Below are 20,228 nucleotides of genomic sequence, written 5' to 3'. Positions count from 1 at the left end.
ACAGTGGTGGTAACCATGTCTGTTTCCCCAGGGCTACAGTGGTGGTAACCTTGTCTGCTTCCCCAGGACTACAGTGATGGTAACCCTGTCTGCTTCCCCAGGGCTACAGTGGTGGTAACCTTGTCTGCTTCCCCAGGGCTACAGTGGTGGTAACCTTGTCTGCTTCCCCAGGGCTACAGTGGTGGTAACCCTGTCTGCTTCCCCAGGGCTACAGTGGTGGTAACCCTGTCTGCTTCCCCAGGGCTACAGTGGTGGTAACCTTGTCTGCTTCCCCAGGGCTACAGTGGTGGTAACCCTGTCTGCTTCCCCAGGGCTACAGTGGTGGTAACCTTGTCTGCTTCCCCAGGGCTACAGTGATGGTAACCTTGTCTGCTTCCCCAGGGCTACAGTGGTGGTAACCTTGTCTGCTTCCCCAGGGCTACAGTGGTGGTAACCATGTCTGTTTCCCCAGGGCTACAGTGGTGGTAACCCTGTCTGCTTCCCCAGGGCTACAGTGGTGGTAACCTTGTCTGCTTCCCCAGGGCTACAGTGGTGGTAACCTTGTCTGCTTCCCCAGGGCTACAGTGATGGTAACCCTGTCTGCTTCCCCAGGGCTACAGTGGTGGTAACCTTGTCTGCTTCCCCAGGGCTACAGTGGTGGTAACCTTGTCTGCTTCCCCAGGGCTACAGTGATGGTAACCCTGTCTGCTTCCCCAGGGCTACAGTGATGGTAACCCTGTCTGCTTCCCCAGGGCTACAGTGGTGGTAACCTTGTCTGCTTCCCCAGGGCTACAGTGGTGGTAACCTTGTCTGTTTCCCCAGGGCTACAGTGATGGTAACCTTGTCTGGATTAACGAGCTGCTGTTCTCTTCTGATCCATAGTATCACTTTCTTTTGATGAGTTATTATCAAGGCAAAAGCTTGGGACTATAAGGTTCTATCTGCATATTTGTCAAAATGTAGTTATTGACATAGCCTTGTTCTGTTCAATGTTCTCTACCTATATAGTACTCTAAATACCCCAATTCATGTTGTTATGTTCAAAAGAATACAAGATAAAAATAGCTTACACCATTCAAACCAATGAGGATTCGTAACTTTAATGCCAATTATCTCAGAATCATCTTTTTGCAGATAGAACCTTCTAGTCCCAAACTCTCTAAGGGATATAGGAGATAGCCTATCACTATACAAGCAGGAGATCTGGTATTAGTCCATTTTGATTGGGATCATCACTTCACATCTCACGTATCTAATTTACCTTGACGGTCTAATTGGAGTGTTGGGATTAATTAGGTGATTGGTTGACAGGAAGATGCTATCATATCCTGTCTGGTGTACTCATCAAATCAGCATGGGATCATTAACAGCAGTTTGAGAGCTGTGGGGGTGGAGGGGCTTCTAAAGGAACAATGAGCCCTGGTAATAATCAAGTTTCCTGAGTGTACAGTGTTTGGGGATGTTTGTGTGTATTTGTGAATAAAGTAGAGGAAATGTGTGTGTGTTTGTGTGTGTTTGTGTGTGTGTGTGTGTGTGTGTGTGTGTGTGCGTGTGCCTGCGTGTGCTGAATGATGAGTGACGACTCCCTGTAATCACTGTGATATGTGTGTTTCTCTTCCTCGCAGAACACTCGCCACACATACACACCATGAGCAACATCTATGAGTCTGCGGCCAACACCCTTGGTCTGTTCAACAGCCCATGCCTGGCCAAAGTGGAGCTGCGGGTGACCTGCAAGGGCATCTCAGACCGGGACGCCCTGTCCAAGCCAGACCCCTGCGTCCTCATCAAAATGCAGTCCCACGGACAGTGGCTGGAGGTAAGTGGCCTCTCCCTTTGTTCTGACAAGTAACTAACATTGCAGTACCAATCTTATTACAATTTGCAATATAATAAGCCACCTTCAATGTTAACAGTGGTGTAACGTGTAAGGGTCAATTGGAGGATATGTCCTGTAGATGGTTCTGTTAAGTCCTAAATCCCCTCAGGGCTCTATTTGGTGAGATAGATCTCAAGAGGTGATTACAGATTACTACATGGACTTCCTGAAGAGTTGGAGATACAGAATAATTACACTTTTTCCTGTATGTCGAATCAAGGACATTGGCTTGCTAACGGACTGAGAGATTTCCTTCTCTTACTATCCCTTATGTTGTTTTTGAGTGTTGATTTGGTTCACCAAAAGGATGTGGAATATACAGTATTAGCAGCTATGAGGTTTCTCCAAATAAGTAAGAGGATTCTGTCAAAATAGATATTTATTCACAGGAAATGTATTTGCATAATGAAGCTATTTTCTGAGTCAATGTGTTTACCAAACCAAAATGAGGTACCAATCAACCCTCCAAAACTGATGATTGGATATTACAGCCGTGTTACATTTTTAGTCATAAGGCTCTCTTATCCAGATTAGTGCATTCATCTTAAGATACAGTGCCTTCAGAAAGTATTCACACCCCTTGACTTTTCCCACATTTTGTTGTGTTACAAAGTGGGATTAAAGTTGATTTAATTGTAATTTTTTGTCAATGATCTACACAAAATACTCTGTAATTATGTCAAAGTGGAAGAAAAATTCTAACATTTGTAAAAGAAAATATAAAAGATAAAACACTAATATATATTGATTAGATAAGTCTTCAACCCCCTGAGTATACATGTTAGAATCACCTTTGCACACCTGCATTGTACAATATTTGCACATTATTCTTTTAAAAATTCTTCAAGCTCTGTCAAGTTGGTTGTTGATCATTGCTAGACAGCCATTTTCAAGTCTTTCCATAGATTTTCAAGCTGATTTAAGTCAAAACTCTAACTAGGCCACTGAGGAACATTCAATGTTGTCTTGGTACGCAACTCCAGTGTATATTTGGCTTTGTGTTTTAGGGTATTGTCCTGCTGAAAGGTGAATTTGTCTCCCAGTGTCCGGTGGAAAGCAGACTGAACCAGGTTTTCCTCTAGGATTTTTTTTGTGCTTAGCTCTATTCTGTTTCTTTTTATCCAAAAAAAAAACTCCCTTGCCAATGACAAGCATACCCATAACATGATGCAGTCACCTCCATGCTTGAAAATATGAAGAGTGGTATTCAGAGATGAGTTGTGTTGGATTTGCCCCAAACATAACACTTTCTATTCAGGACATAAAGTTAATTTCTTTGCCACATCTTTTGCAGTTTCACTTTAATGCCTTATTGCAAACAGGATGCATGTTTTGGAATATTTTTATTCTGTATAGGCTTCCTTCTTTTCACTCTGTCAGTTAGGTTAGTATTGTGGAGTAACTACAATGTGGTTGATCCATCCTCAGTTTTCTCCTATTACAGCCATTAAACTCTGTAACTGTTTTAAAGTCACCATTGGCCTCATGGTGAAATCCCTGAGTGGTTTCCTTCCTCTCCGAAAACGGAGTTTGGAAGGACGCCTATATCTTTGTAGTGACTGGTTGTATTGATACACCATCCAAAGTGTAATTAATAACTTACCCATGTGCAAAGGGAAATTCACTGTCAGTTTTTTTTTATTTTGACCCATCTTCTTTGCGAGGCATTGAAAAATCTCTCTGGTCTTTGTGGTTGAATCACTGCTCGAGGGACTTTACAGATAATTGTATGTGTTGGGTACAGAGATGAGGTAGTCATTCAAAAATCATGTTAAACGCTATTATTGCACACAGAGTCAATGCAACTTATTATGTGACTTGTTAAGCAAATTCTTACTCTTGAAATTATTTAGGCTCGTCATAGCAAAGGGTTTAAATACGTATTGACTCAAGACATTTCAGCTTTCACTTTTAATTAATTTGTAAAAATGTGACATTATGGGGTATTGTGTGTAGGCCAGTGACAAAAAAATCTAAAATTAGGCTGTAACAACAAAATGTGGAAAAAGTCAAGGGGTGCTGTTAGAGTTATTTAATATGCTCTTCAAAGAGGCTCTTTCAGACGTTTTCGGAAGATGGGCATGGACTCTGCTTTCCTGACTTTAGGGGGAAGCTTGTTCTGCCTGCCGAGTGACCATGACAACAAAGCAGATGGTTGATCTCTCTATTTGTCCCTTAATCAAATTATTCCTGTTTTAATTGTGCCATTGATTTGTTCCATTGATTTGTTATTAACCGGTTGTCCATCTGGAGACACAAATTAGCATTGGACTGCATATGTGCCATGATAGCTCCAATGCTCCATGCTGTGTGTTGCATCACTCAACAACGTATTTACTAGTGCTGCTCTCCTGTGGACTTGATGTCTCATTAGAGATAATACCCCTCCTGTATGAGTATGATCCACCATCAAGTCAGCATTCCTTGTGTTCCAAGCTAGGCTAGTCTGCTTTTTGCTTCCTGTTTTTTTTCTCCACACTACAGGAATGAAACTGGTGCATAATGCTCCTTGTGATAGACAATATGAACAAAGCTCTTCACAGAGTAATTGTCCATTAATTCAAACCAAACGAAAAGAGAAAGAGTGGTTGGAGAATAATCACTGGTAGAAGCTTTTGTGATAAAAAGACAAGGGAATGAAGTATGAGGGGGCTGAATGAAGGAGCTGATATAATGTATTAGAAGTATTAGAACTGGGCATGAAGAGACCAACTGTGGCAAAGCCTTGTGCAAACTATTTAGAGACACCATCATTAGTAAACACTATAGTTTACTGTTAAGAGACACCATCATTAGTAAACACTATAGTTTACTGTTAAGAGACACCATCATTAATAAAAACTATAGTTTACTGTTAAGAAACACCATCATTAGTAAACACTATAGTTTACTGTTAAGAGACACCATCATTAATACAAACTATAGTTTACTGTTAAGAAACACCATCATTAGTAAACACTATAGTTTACTGTTAAGAGACACAATCATTAATAAAAACTATAGTTTACTGTTAAGAAACACCATCATTAGTAAACACTGTAGTTTACTGTTAAGAGACACCATCATTAATAAACACTATAGTTTACTGTTAAGAGACACCATCATTAGTAAACACTATAGTTTACTGTTAAGAAACACCATCATTAGTAAACACTATAGTTTACTGTTAAGAGACACCATCATTAATAAACACTATAGTTTACTGTTAAGAGACACCATCATCAGTAAACACTATAGTTTACTGTTAAGAGACACCATCATTAATGAACACTATAGTTTACTGTTAAGAGACACCATCATTAATAAACACTATAGTTTACTGTTAAGCGACACCATCATTAATAAACACTATAGTTTACTGTTAAGAGACACCATCATTAGTAAACACTATAGTTTACTGTTAAGAGACACCATCATTAATACACACTATAGTTTACTGTTAAGAGACACCATCATTAATAAACACTATAGTTTACTGTTAAGAGACACCATCATTAATAAACACTATAGTTTACTGTTAGGAGACACCATCATTAGTAAACACTATAGTTTACTGTTAAGAGACACCATCATTAATAAACACTATACTTTACTGTTAAGAGACACCATCATTAATAAACACTATAGTTTACTGTTAAGAGACACCATCATTAATAAACACTATAGTTTACTGTTAAGAGACACCATCATCAGTAAACACTATAGTTTACTGTTAAGAGACACCATCATTAATGAACACTATAGTTTACTGTTAAGAGACACCATCATTAATAAACACTATAGTTTACTGTTAAGCGACACCATCATTAATAAACACTATAGTTTACTGTTAAGAGACACCATCATTAGTAAACACTATAGTTTACTGTTAAGAGACACCATCATTAATACACACTATAATTTACTGTTAAGAGACACCATCATTAATAAACACTATAGTTTACTGTTAAGAGACACCATCATTAATAAACACTATAGTTTACTGTTAGGAGACACCATCATTAGTAAACACTATAGTTTACTGTTAAGAGACACCATCATTAATAAACACTATACTTTACTGTTAAGAGACACCATCATTAATAAACACTATAGTTTACTGTTAAGAAACACCATCATTGATAAACACTATAGTTTACTGTTAAGAGACACCATCATTAATAAACACTATAGTTTACTGTTAAGAGACACCATCAATAATAAACACTATAGTTTACTGTTAAGAGACACCATCATTAATAAACACTATAGTTTACTGTTAAGAGACACCATCATTAGTAAACACTATAGTTTACTGTTAAGAGACACCATCATTAATAAACACTATAGTTTACTGTTAAGAGACACCATCATTAGTAAACACTATAGTTTACTGTTAAGAGACACCATCATTAGTAAACACTATAGTTTACTGTTAAGAGACACCATCATTAATAAACACTATAGTTTACTGTTAAGAGACACCATCATTAGTAAACACTATAGTTTACTGTTAAGAGACACCATCATTACGAGACACCATCATTAATAAACACTATAGTTTACTGTTAAGAGACACCATCATTAATAAACACTATAGTTTACTGTTAAGAGACACCATCATTAATAAACACTATAGTTTACTGTTAAGAGACACCATCATTAATAAACACTATAGTTTACTGTTAAGAGACACCATCATTAGTAAACACTATAATTTACTGTTAAGAGACACCATCATTAATACACACTTAGTTTACTGTTAAGAGACACCATCATTAATAAACACTATAGTTTACTGTTAAGAGACACCATCATTAATAAACACTATAGTTTACTGTTAAGAGACACCATCATTAATAAACACTATAGTTTACTGTTAGGAGACACCATCATTAGTAAACACTATAGTTTACTGTTAAGAGACACCATCATTAATAAACACTATACTTTACTGTTAAGAGACACCATCATTAATAAACACTCTAGTTTACTGTTAAGAGACACCATCATTAGTAAACACTATAGTTTACTGTTAAGAGACACCATCATTAATAAACACTATAGTTTACTGTTAAGAGACACCATCATTAATAAACACTATAGTTTACTGTTAAGAGACACCATCATTAGTAAACACTATAGTTTACTGTTAAGAGACACCATCATTAGTAAACACTATAGTTTACTGTTAAGAGACACCATCATTAATAAACACTATAGTTTACTGTTAAGAGACACCATCATTAGTAAACACTATAGTTTACTGTTAAGAGACACCATCATTACGAGACACCATCATTAATAAACACTATAGTTTACTGTTAAGAGACACCATCATTAATAAACACTATAGTTTACTGTTAAGAGACACCATCATTAATAAACACTATAGTTTACTGTTAAGAGACACCATCATTAATAAACACTATAGTTTACTGTTAAGAGACACCATCATTAGTAAACACTATAATTTACTGTTAAGAGACACCATCATTAATACACACTTAGTTTACTGTTAAGAGACACCATCATTAATAAACACTATAGTTTACTGTTAAGAGACACCATCATTAATAAACACTATAGTTTACTGTTAAGAGACACCATCATTAATAAACACTATAGTTTACTGTTAGGAGACACCATCATTAGTAAACACTATAGTTTACTGTTAAGAGACACCATCATTAATAAACACTATACTTTACTGTTAAGAGACACCATCATTAATAAACACTCTAGTTTACTGTTAAGAGACACCATCATTAGTAAACACTATAGTTTACTGTTAAGAGACACCATCATTAATAAACACTATAGTTTACTGTTAAGAGACACCATTATTAATAAACACTATAGTTTACTGTTAAGAGACACCATTATTAATAAACACTATAATAATAAATATAATATGCCATTTAGCAGACGCTTTTATCCAAAGCGACTTACAGTCATGCGTGCATACATTTTTGTGTATGTCACATGATCTCAGTATTGCCCAGACCTCAATCCAATTGAGAATCTGTGGTATGACTTAAAGATTGCTGTACACCAGCGGAACCCATCCAACTTGAAGGAGCTGGAGCAGTTTTGCCTTGAAGAATGGGCAAAAATCCCAGTGGCTAGATGTGCCAAGCTTATAGAGACATGCCCCAAGAGATTGCAGCTGTAATTGCTGCAAAATGTGGTGAATAGTTATGCACGCTCAAGTTTTCAGTTTTTTTGTCTTATTTCTTGTTTGCTTTACAAAAAAATATATTTTGCGTTTTCTAAGTGGTAGGCATGTTATGTAAATCAAATTATACAAACCCCCCAGAAATCAATTTTAATTCCAGGTTGTAAGGCAACAAAATGGGAAAAATGCCAAAGGGGGTGAATACTTTCGCATGCCACTGTATCTATACAAATGAAATCAACGTTTATTGGTAGCGTACACAGATTTGCAGATGTTGTCGCAGGTGCAGCGAAATGCTTCTGTTTCTAGTTCTAACAGGGCAGTAGTATCTAGCAATACAATATCAATACATTTTACATTTACATTTTAGTCATTTAGCAGACGCTCTTATCCAGAGCAACTTACAGTTAGTGAGTGCATATATATATATACACAGTACCAGTCAAAAGTTTGGACACACCTACTCATTCAAGGGTTTTTCTTTCTTTATTTAGACTGTTTTCTACATTATAGAATAATAGTGAAGACATCAAATCTATGAAATAACACACATGGAATCAGGTAGTAACCAAAAAAGTGTTAAACAAATCAATATAGATTTTATATTTGAGATTCTTCAAATTGCCACCCTTTGCCTTGATGACAGCTTTGCACACTCTTGGCATTCTCTCAACCAGCTTCACCTGGAATGCTTTTCCAACAGTCTTGAAGGAGCTCCCACATATGCTTAGCACTTGTTGGCTGCTTTTCCTTCACTCTGCCGTCCAACTCATCCCAAACCATCTCAATTGGGTTGAGGTCAGGGGATTGAGGAGGCCAGGTCATCTGATGCAGATCTCCATCACTCAATTTCTATTTTTGCTTTGTCATTATGGAGTATTGTGTGTAGATTGATGAGGGGGAAAAAACCAATTTAATCCATTTTAGAATAAGGCTGTAACGTAACAAAATGTGGAAAAAGTGAAGGGGTCTGAATACTTTCCGAATGCACTGTATATCTGCGTTCAGTGCACATAAACATTTATCAATGTCTGTATTCAGTGTAAAGGGTATCATCCATTGCATATGAACATTTTATGTTGGCCAAGTCTTGTGTACAGCCCTTCGTCTGCAGTGATAATGACGGTTCTTTCAGTAACACAGCTAAATCTTCCCCAGTGTAAGCGGCTAGCCCTGTGTTGTGTATTATTAGCAATGCTCTCAGTCTTGTGTTAGCTACTGAGACAGAGCCAGTTTGCTACAGCAGGAAAAGAATCCTGCAGCAACAGGAAATGTGAATTATTATATGTATTATAATTAATGGGCATTTTATGTAGGGGTTGACAAATTTTTCATAAGGGAAAATCAAGTCTGAAATTTCAAAGTGGAAATTACAAACTTCCTCCTCAAATACACTACAAGTTTTACATTTCCTGCATTGCACCTGTAGCCATGTTCTCTTCTGTAATTGACAGAGAAGAGGGATGCCCAAGAGGCATTTAAGTTATGAAATGATGATTTAGCAGAGGAGATCAGGCACGCTAAACGCTAGCTCATTGATTTATCTAGTGACTGCGTTTTGGGCTTATCTCTCTGGTTTTAGAAATATGTACCCTATGATTTGTGTTTACAATCAGTTTTCTATCTGCTCTGCTGAGACGTTGAGGGTGTTTCTGTACGTGAAGTGCCTATTAAACCTTCATTATACACTATAGTGTGTGCGAACATGTTCCGAGAAGCAAGGGAATTTATGTTTGACATGGTTAATTCATATGGAGGACCAAACCTGAACAAATAAATAAATGCATATATAAATAGATACATAAATACATACATAAATAAATCCAAATATAATTAAATAAATGAGCAAGGAAATACAAAAATACAAAAATGTATTATTTAATTTAATTATGTATCTACAAACAGAAACAAATAGTGGAAATGTAGCATATTTGAACTGGATAATGCTTAACAAGTTTGGATTGTTGTTATGTAAATTCAACAAAAGTTAATCAGTTAATTTGCCCAAAATATTGAATCTGTTAAGCGTTCACACAAATATTAAAGTTGTAACTCTTATTGCTCATTTCACAGTGTTGTCAAAGTTGCACAATAAGAGCTATGTGTCACGCCCTGACTCAGGGGACTCTTATATGTTTCAGTCTAGGTGTTGTAGTTCTGTGTTTGGCCGGGTGTGATTCCCAATCAGAGACAGCTGTCGCTCGTTGTCTCTGATTGGGGATCATACTTAGGCAGCCTATTGGCACTCGTTAGTTGTGGGATCTTGTTCCGTGAGTAGGCTTGTTTTGTGTGTAGCCTTAGGACTTCACGTTTCGTTGGTTTGTTGTTTTGTCGTGTGTTTATCATTTAAATAAACATGTACGCATTTCACACTGCGCCTTGTTCTGACCCGTCCTTAAACGAACGTGACAGAAGATCCCACCAAACACGGACCAAGCAGCGTGCCCAGGAGGACCGAACACCCTGGACACAGGTGGGGAAGATTTGGTCTTGGGAGGAGATATTTGCGGGAAAAGGACCCTGGGCGAAGCCCAGGCAGGAGAGGAGCAACGGCAACACAGAAGCCAGACGAGGAGGAAGCCCGAGAAGCAGCCCCAATACTTTTTTTGGGGGGGGCTAAAGGGGTGGTCGGGGAGCGAGAGAGAGGAGCCCCGACCACTGCACCCGGTGGGTTTCCAGATTGAGTCCCTACGACCATGGGAAGAGGAGTGGGAACAGTATTATACTGAGGAGTCGGAGGATGACGACGACGATGAGTTTCTGTTCCCTAACTCGTGGGGGCTCCCGGAGGAGTCCTCACTGGAGGAGGAGTGCAGAGAGAGAGAGAAGGATCGGATCTGCAGGGTAAGAGAGGAGGCCACCATATTACGGGGGCTGATAGATAGAATAGAGCGGGAGAGATCCATTCAAGAGGAGGCACTGCAGGAGGCTCGTAGGGAAAAGGAGGAAGTAGAGGCACGGAGAGAGGAGCTGGTTAGGCAGCAGAAGGAGCGGGGGTTAATAAAGGAACCCAGGTATGCAGAGATACGCACTGTGTCACCAGTGCACCTTCCCAGTCCGGCCCGGCCCATTCCTGTTCCTCGCACCAAGCCAGTGGTGCGTGTCGCCAGTCCGGCCCGGCCCGTTCCTGCTCCTCGCACCAAGCCAGTGGTGCGTGTTCCCAGTCCGTCCCGGCCTGTTCCTGCTCCTCGCACCAAGCCAGTGGTGCGTGTCGCTAGTCCGGCCCGGCCTGTTCCTGCTCCCCGCACCAAGCCAATGATGCGTGTGTCCAGTCCGGCACGGCCCGTGCCCGTTCCACCGGTGCCTGGTCATGCACCGGTCAGCTGCTCCACTCCGGAGCCAGAGCAGTCCGCTCCACCGGTGCCTGATCCAGCTCCGGTCAGCGGCTCCAGTCCGGAGCCTGAGCAGCCCGCTCCACCGGCGTCCGGTCCAGCTCCGGTCAGCGGTTCCAGTCCAGCCCCTCTCCAGGTTCGGGGTCTCCCACACCAGGGTCCAGACAGGGCTTGGAGTATCGTGGGAGGAAGGAGAGGGGAAGCAGCGCGCCGAGGTCCAGACCAGACCAGGGGTGCAACAGGGAGGCGGAGAGTATGTGGTCGTCACGCCCGGAGCCGGATCCGCCTCCGAGGCGGAATGCCCACCCGGCCCCTACCCTGTTATGTAAAGGTTGTGCGGTCAGAGTCCGCACCTTTGACCTCCTATTATTTTTCAGAGTTCCCAGTTGTTTTGAACGTGGCAAGAGTGGCTATCGTTGTCGGCAGATGAAGATGCAAGTTGTCTGTGTGGTGGAGGAAACAGTGGAGCATGTGTTGATATTTTGTGAACTGTATGACGTAGATAGGGAGAGATTGTGTGAAAGGGTTAGAGAGGCTGGATGGGGTTTGGGTTTGGGTGGTGTAGTGGGGGAGGAAAGGGGAGGGAAGTGGTGTCTAGGGCACTATTTCACTTTCTTAGAGGAACACGACTAATGGAGAGAATTTAATGTAGGTAGGCCGTGACTGGCCTCACACTCCAGTACAGCAGGTGGCGGTGTTAGAAGTTGGATGCGATCCACCAACCCAATCCCACAGAAGAAGAAGACAACACAAGTTTGGCTGCCGACCAAGTTGTCAGTGTGTTTATTTTAGTAAGATTGTGTGTGCATTCAAGAAGTGAGTTGTGTGGTTTATTATCGTTAGGGTTAATGCTACATTATGGTGATTGACTGCAAGCAATGACCTTAGGCCTAATTACCTTGTTTCATCTGTAGCTGTATAGTACTGCTGCAGCTTATATATATATTTCGATACTCCATGTGCATGTCGGTTATAAGTGCCTGTATTGCATTGAATGCATGAGTGTTTTGCAGTAGATGTTATTGTTTAGAGATGGTTAATTCCTATAGCCTGTATACACACTTTACCACTGCGTTTTCATAGTTCACGCTACTGTTAAGCCATGGCGAGTGATTGAAGATGTTTCATAATCTGTCCACGGCACTCCCGCATGCGCAGTAAGGTTTATGACTCTGTGGCACCAGACACAGATCATCAGATCTCCACCAGTCCTGAGAGAGGGCCATAAATCTCACCTGTCTTAATTAGTTCTCTCTCTCTCCAGCGAGGCATTTATACATACAGCATACTGCTGTAAATGTATATGCTGTTATGTGAATGTCCCTGTATAGATGCTATGCCATTCTTTCCTGTATAGATATTCCTATTGCATAGCTTACAACATTATATATTTGTTCTTACCTTTCAGAACCACAAGTCCTATGTAAACTGAAGATTTCTGTGTTAGTGTGAATACTATAGTGTGTGGTGGAAGATAATAAACGTCCTGGACTAAGAAGCATCTGTACTGTTCTTGCTGGACAGCCTGTAGCGAGTCAACCAATTATATCACATTAACAGTGCCGATTTTAGCATGTATATCTTGGTGGGGCAATTGTAAAAAAAAAAAAAATGCATGCCAGCAAATTAACTACACTACACAACACTAAACAATACATTAATTGCACTATAACAGTGACAAACGGTGCCCATAAACAAACTATTAGGGCCTACATAAAGCTGTCCGAACAGCAGAGCTTTCTTTTCAGCACCGTGGAGTGAATCCTTAGCACTGCTACACCTGGCTATCAGCGGAGCCTTGTCTGGCAGCGAAACAGTTCAGCTTTATTTACTGCCTTTAAAAAAAACATAGCTGATATGGCTGACTTGCTTAAACAAATGTGGTTTCTACTGACAATTGAGATGTACAAACTATGGCATAAGGGGACGACGAGCGGATAAGAGGCAATCCGTAATTTCGATTAAGACATTAATAAGCGAGCTAGGACGGACGTAGTCAATATAACTATTTGTTCAGCACTTTTGAAATGTACAGTGACAGAATTCAGAACATGGGCCGTTCTTACAGTATTCTCCCTGTACACCAAGTCAGAACCGTAGGATAAATAAAGGGGGCATATAAGCAGACAATGAAAGCGCTTACAATATTCAATGATTACATTTATCTAAAACAGGCTATAGGCTACATGTCCACCACCAAGTCAGAACAGTAGGCTAAGTTAGGTTGGGGAAAGGGACCAAATTATTAGGGTGAGGCACATGGGCTACTAACAGCTTACTACACAACATACACTTAGTATTACTTTCTTAGCTACAGTATACATATCTCCCTGACATATTACAGAATTTATGCAGCAGCATAAAATACATTTTTGGACTCACCTTGTGCTGTGCTCACTTGAACAGGAAGGTGGCGCGGCGGTCTTTCGCGGGCAAATTTTGTCATACAAACTTTGTCATCAATGTCTGACATTATCTGGATTTATGTTGCTTTCAAGACAACTGGGAACTCTGAAAAAAACAAGGTCGAATCATGATGTCAGTGATCTTCAGGTCGGAGCTCTAGAAAGAGGCCTGAGTTCCCGACTTGGAATTCTGAGTTGGATGACCGTTCAAAACTTATTTTCCCAGTCGGAGCTTGTTTTTTTCCGAGTTCCCAGTTGTCTTGAACTCACTGAAATCTGAGATTTCCCAGTTCCGAGTTTCCAGTTGTTTTGAACACGGCAGATGTAATGCTGGATTGACAGCATGGCCAATGTATTCAACCTTTTCTGGCCCATTGTGTTGAATTGTTTTCCTTTTAAGCTTGGAAAAGAGATCCTTAAACCCAGACCTGGACCACACACCCACTCCACTGAATAGCAGGCTATTGATTGCTTTGCAACGCTTGCAGTTAGCCACTGATTCCTTCCAAACCACTCATTGTTGAATTTGCGATTTCCAACTTGTTGTGTAATATTTATGTCCAACGGCAAATGAGCACCGATATGTTTTATCTATAATTTCTCTTCATAATTTCTCTTCATATGACAAGGATTGAAAAGGATTTGCCAGTAGATTGTCGACTTGATTCATGTATGATGTTGAAAGTATGATGTTGACATGATCAGTCCAATCAAAGCTACGGTAGATATAACGTGATTTTATCTGTGGCCAATGACCTTGAGCCTTCTTGGATGGGCACTTCTAATGTAACTCTATGGCAGCACCCAAGGGGCTTGAATTTTCGATCTCTACCTGTAGATTTTGCGGTGACGTAGTGTCCCCATGAGTGACAGAACACTGAGCCAATCACGGCGCAACTAGAGAACATTACCAACCCCTACGCTCTGTATTTTCCGCTGGCTGCCCCACCACCACCACAGAAAGCACTGAGCTAGGCTGAAACACCTGCATTTTGGAGCTGCCTTACTCAAGAAAGCAAAAAAGAGACCATGTTTGTATGTGGCTTTGGTACCTGCCCTGAATGCCAGGTCGCCACTGCCCAGTAAGTTCTAGTGGGTGAGGGCATTCACAGCCGACCGCTCAGACGGCTCTAGCTAGCCGTTTTTTTTTACAATAGGCTGTACATTGCAGTATGAATGACCAATACGCACAATAAACTGACTGGGGAGGTGATTTCCCACAGTCAAAGTCCTGCAATAAGAGCTATGACACTAATATGTGTGTCAACTCTTCACAGTTGTGTTCTGTGGGTGTCACTGAACATGCTGATACCCCATTTAATTGATCCACAAACAATAAGTAAGGCTGCCCCCAATGCAATTATGAAGTCTAATACATCCACAGTGCGATTTCAACTGATGTCATTTTTTGTCATATTAACTTATTGTCTTTTGTTGAATTTATATAACAACATTCCAAAATTGTTAAACATTATCTAGTGCTAATATGGCATGATTCTACTATTTGTGTCCGTTTCAATACGGGGCCTTTATTTCTAAGGCGAACCGCAAATTCCACTATTGTGGCTAATCTTCGTGGTTAGCGTCACATACAGTGCTGTCTGCTGCTGAAAACCCTGTTCCTGGTTTCAACTAGGCACCACAACAGGGGTGCATTCAGTTCGCTTGAACATTTGCTGTGTTGCGGAACGCTTTGTACTGAACGCCACGTTTTCCCAAAACATTCTTGTACGTTCTTGAACAGAGATACATTTGCTCTGCTCGGTGGGTGTGCCGGTGTGTGGCTTGAAGCAATGAGTGAAGTATTTAAAGGGCAGCTGTGCATTTTGAACCCACAACACAACCCCTCACCATTTTTTAACTAGTCGTTCAGTACAGCACCGTTTCCATTCAATTGAACGTTCTATTATGTTTTTATGTACTGTACGCAGCCCTGACCAACTGAACTAATTGATTAGTTGCCTAAATTCAACACACCTGGTCTTCCAGGTCGGTTGAATCAAAAACATGAAGTGCCTGCAGCACTCCAGGGCCAGGGTTGCCCGAGAGGTAGTATTCAATGCTTATGAACTGAATATTGTACAGTGGGGAGAACAAGTATTTGATACACTGCCGATTTTGCAGGTTTTCCTACTTACAAAGCATGTAGAGGTCTGTAATTTTTATCATAGGTACACTACAACTGTGAGAGACGGAATCTAAAACAAAAATCCAGAAAATCACATTGTATGATTTTTAAGTAATGAATTTGCATTTTATTGCATGACATAAGTATTTGATACATCAGAAAAGCAGATTTTAATATTTGGTACAGAAACCTTTGTTTGCAATTACAGAGATCATACGTTTCCTGTAGGTCTTGACCAGGTTTGCACACACTGCAGCAGGGATTTTGGCCCATTCCTCCATACAGACCTTCTCCAGATCCTTTAGGTTTCGGGGCTGTCGCTGGACAATACGGACTTTCAGCTCCCTCCAAAGATTTTCTATTGGGTTCAGGTCTGGAGACTGGCTAGGCCACTCCAGGACCTTGAGATGCTTCTTACGGAGCCACTCCTTAGTTGCCCTGGCTGTGTGTTTTGGGTCGTTGTCATGCTGGAAGACCCAGCCACGACCCATCTTCAATGCTCTTACTGAGGGAAGGAGGTTGTTGGCCAAGATCTCGCGATACATGGCCCCATCCATCCTCCCCTCAATACGGTGCCGTCGTCCTGTCCCCTCTGCAGAAAAGCATCCCCAAAGAATGATGTTTCCACCTCCATTCTTCACGGTTGGGATGGTGTTCTTGGGGTTGTACTCATCCTTCTTCTTCCTCTTAACACGGCGAGTGGAGTTTAGACCAAAAAGCTCTATTTTTGTCTCATCAGACCACATGACCTTCTCCCATTCCTCCTCTGGATCATCCAGATGGTCATTGGCAAACTTCAGACGGGCCTGGACATGCGCTGGCTTGAGCAGGGGGACCTTGCGTGCGCTGCAGGATTTTAATCCATGACGGCGTAGTGTGTTACTAATGGTTTTCTTTGAGACTGTGGTCCCAGCTCTCTTCAGGTCATTGACCAGGTCCTGCCGTGTAGTTCTGGGCTGATCCCTCATCTTCCTCATGATCATTGATGCCCCACGAGGTGAGATCTTGCATGGAGCCCCAGACCGAGGGTGATTGACCGTCATCTTGAACTTCTTCCATTTTCTAATAATTGCGCCAACAGTTGTTGCCTTCTCACCAAGCTGCTTGCCTATTCTTACTGGTTGGTAGGTGATCAAATACTTATGTCATGCAATAAAATGCAAATTAATTACTTAAAAATCATACAATGTGATTTTCTGGATTTTTGTTTTAGATTCCGTCTCTCACAGTTGAAGTGTACCTATGATAAAAAATTACAGACCTCTACATGCTTTGTAAGTAGAAAAACCTGCAAAAACGGCAGTGTATCAAATACTTGTTCTCCCCACTGTATGTGAATTTTCATACAGTACCAGTCAAAAGTTTGGACACACCTACTCATTCAAGGGATTTTCTTTATTTTTACTATTTTCTATATTGTAGAATAATAGTGAAGACGTCAAAACTATGAAATAACACATATGGAATCATGTAGTAACTAAAAACGTGTTAAACAAAACAAAATATATTTTATATTTGAGATTCTTAAAATAGCCACCCTTTGCCTTGATGACAGCTTTGCACACTCTTGGCATTCTCTCAACCAGCTTCACATGGAATGCTTTTCCAACAGTCTTGAAGGAGTTCACACATATGCTGAGCACTTGTTGGCTGCTTTTCCTTCACTCTGCCGTCCGACTCATCTCAAACCATCTCAATTGGGTTGAGGTCGGGTGATTGTGGATGCCAGGTCATCTGATGCAGCACTCCATCACTCTCCTTCTTGGTAAAATAGCCCTTACACAGCCTGGAGGTGTGTTGGGTCATTGTCCTGTTGAAAAACAAATGATAGTCCCACTAAGCCCAAACCAGATGGGATGGCGTATCGCTGCAGAATGCTGTGGTAGCTATGCTGGTTAAGTGTGCCTTGAATTCTAAATAAATCACAGACAGTGTCACCAGCAAAGCACCCCCACACCATAACACCTCCTCCTCCATACTTTACGGTGGGAAATACACATGCGAAGACCATCCGTTCACCCACACCACATCTCACAAAGACAAAAATCTCAAATTTAGATTCAGATCAAAGGACACATTTCCACTGGTCTAATGTCCGTTGCTCGTGTTTCTTGGCCCAAGGAGGTCTCTTCTTCTTATTGGTGTCCTTTAGTAATGGTTTCTTTGCAGCAATTAGACCATGAAGGCCTGATTCACGCAGTCCCCTCTGAACAGTTGATGCGTCTATTTGAGCTGCAATTTCTGAGGCTTGGAACTCTAATGAACTTATCCTCTGCAGCAGAGGTAACTCTGGGTCTTCCATTCCTGTGGCGATCCTCATGAGAGCCAGTTTCATCATAGCACTTGATGGTTTTTGTGACTGCACTTGAAGAAACGTTCAGATTTCTTGAAATTTTCCGTATTGACTGACCTTCATGTCTTAAAGTAACGATGGACTGTGGTTTCTCTTTGCTTATTTGAGCTGTTCTTGCCATAATATGGACTTGGTCTTTTACCAAATAGGGCTATCTTCTGTACAGTGGGGAAAAAAAGTATTTAGTCAGCCACCAATTGTGCAAGTTCTCCCACTTAAAGAGATGAGAGAGGCCTGTAATTTTCATCATAGGTACACGTCAACTATGACAGACAAAATGAGAAAAAAAAATCCAGAAAATCACATTGTAGGATTTTTAATGAATTTATTTGCAAATTATGGTGGAAAATAAGTATTTGGTCAATAACAAAAGTTTCTCAATACTTTGTTATATACCCTTTGTTGGCAATGACACAGGTCAAATGTTTTCTGTAAGTCTTCACAAGGTTTTCACACACTGTTGCTGTTATTTTGGCCCATTCCTCCATGCAGATCTCCTCTAGAGCAGTGATGTTTTGGGGCTGTCGCTGGGCAACACGGACTTTCAACTCTGGTCCTCTGTAGCTCAGCTGGTAGAGCACGGCGCTTGTAACGCCAAGGTAGTGGGTTCGATCCCAGGGACCACCCATACACAAAAAAATGTATGCACGCATGACTGTAAGTCGCTTTGGATAAAAGCGTCTGCTAAATGGCATATTAATATTAATATTAATAATTAATTAATTAATTAACTCCCTCCAAAGATTTTCTATGGGGTTGAGATCTGGAGACTGGCTAGGCCACTCCAGGACCTTGAAATGCTTCTTACGAAGCCACTCCTTCGTTGCCCGGGCGGTGTGTTTGGGATCATTGTCATGCTGAAAGACCCAGCCACGTTTCATCTTCAATGCCCTTGCTGATGGAAGGAGGTTTTCGCTCAAAATCTCACGATACATGGCCCCATTCATTATTTCCTTTACACGGATCAGTCGTCCTGGTCCCTTTGCAGAATAACAGCCCCAAAGCATGATGTTTCCACCCCCATGCTTCACAGTAGGTATGGTGTTCTTTGGATGCAACTCAGCATTATTTGTCCTCCAAACACGACGAGTTGAGTTTTTACCAAAAAGTTCTATTTTGGTTTCATCTGACCATATGACATTCTCCCAATCCTCTTCTGGATCATCCAAATGCACTCTAGCAAACTTCAGACGGGCCTGGACATGTACTGGCTTAAGCAGGGGGACACATCTTGCACTGCAGGATTTGAGTCCCTGGTGGCATAGTGTGTTACTGATGGTAGGCTTTGTTACTTTGGTCCCAGCTCTCTGCAGGTCATTCACTAGGTCCCCCCGTGTGGTTCTGGGATTTTTGCTCACCGTTCTTGGGATCATTTTGACCCCACGGGGTGAGATCTTGCGTGGAGCCCCAGATCGAGGGAGATTGTCAGTGGTCTTGTATGTCTTCCATTTCCTAATAATTGCTCCCACAGTTGATTTCTTCAAACCAAGCTGCTTACCTATTGCAGATTCAGTCTTCCCAGCCTGGTGCAGGTCTACAATTTTGTTTCTGGTGTCCTTTGACAGCTCTTTGGTCTTGGCCATAGTGGAGTTTGGAGTGTGACTGTTTGAGGTTGTGGACAGGTGTCTTTTATACTGATAACAAGTTCAAACAGGTGCCATTAATACAGGTAACGAGTGGAGGACAGAGGAGCCTCTTAAAGAAGAAGTTACAGGTCTGTGAGAGACAGAAATCTTGCTTGTTTGTAGGTGACCAAATACTTATACTTATAATTTGCAAATAAATTCATTAAAAATCCTACAATGTGATTTTCTGGATTTTTTTTTCTCAATTTGTCTGTCATAGTTGACGTGTACCTATGATGAAAATTACAGGCCTCTCTCATCTTTTTAAGTGGGAGAACTTGCACAATTGGTGGCTGACTAAATACTTTTTTCCCCCACTGTATACCCCCCCTTCCTTGTCACAACACAACTGATTGGCTCAAACACATTA

The 20,228-nt window shown here is 41.1% G+C and overlaps 1 protein-coding gene across 1 annotated transcript in view; it reads left to right on the top strand.

Annotated features, from left to right (window-relative positions):
* The first annotated feature begins 1,493 nt into the window (after positions 1 to 1,493).
* The window catches only part of LOC311139319 (copine-4-like), a 79,784-nt gene continuing 61,049 nt past the window's right edge, over positions 1,494 to 20,228 (top strand). Inside the window, exons 1-2 of the mRNA XM_084174198.1 lie at positions 1,494 to 1,798; positions 2,866 to 2,928. Of these exons, the coding sequence (XP_084030324.1) occupies positions 1,628 to 1,798; positions 2,866 to 2,928 (234 nt within the window). The 5' untranslated portion in view covers positions 1,494 to 1,627. The remainder of the gene's footprint in view (positions 1,799 to 2,865; positions 2,929 to 20,228) is intronic.

This window comes from Coregonus lavaretus, assembly GCF_964263955.1.
Source record: "Coregonus lavaretus genome assembly, chromosome: 13".
NCBI classification, from domain to species: Eukaryota; Metazoa; Chordata; class Actinopteri; order Salmoniformes; family Salmonidae; genus Coregonus; species Coregonus lavaretus.
Note: the sequence above shows the minus strand (reverse complement) of the source record. Positions and strands in the feature narration are given on the sequence as shown.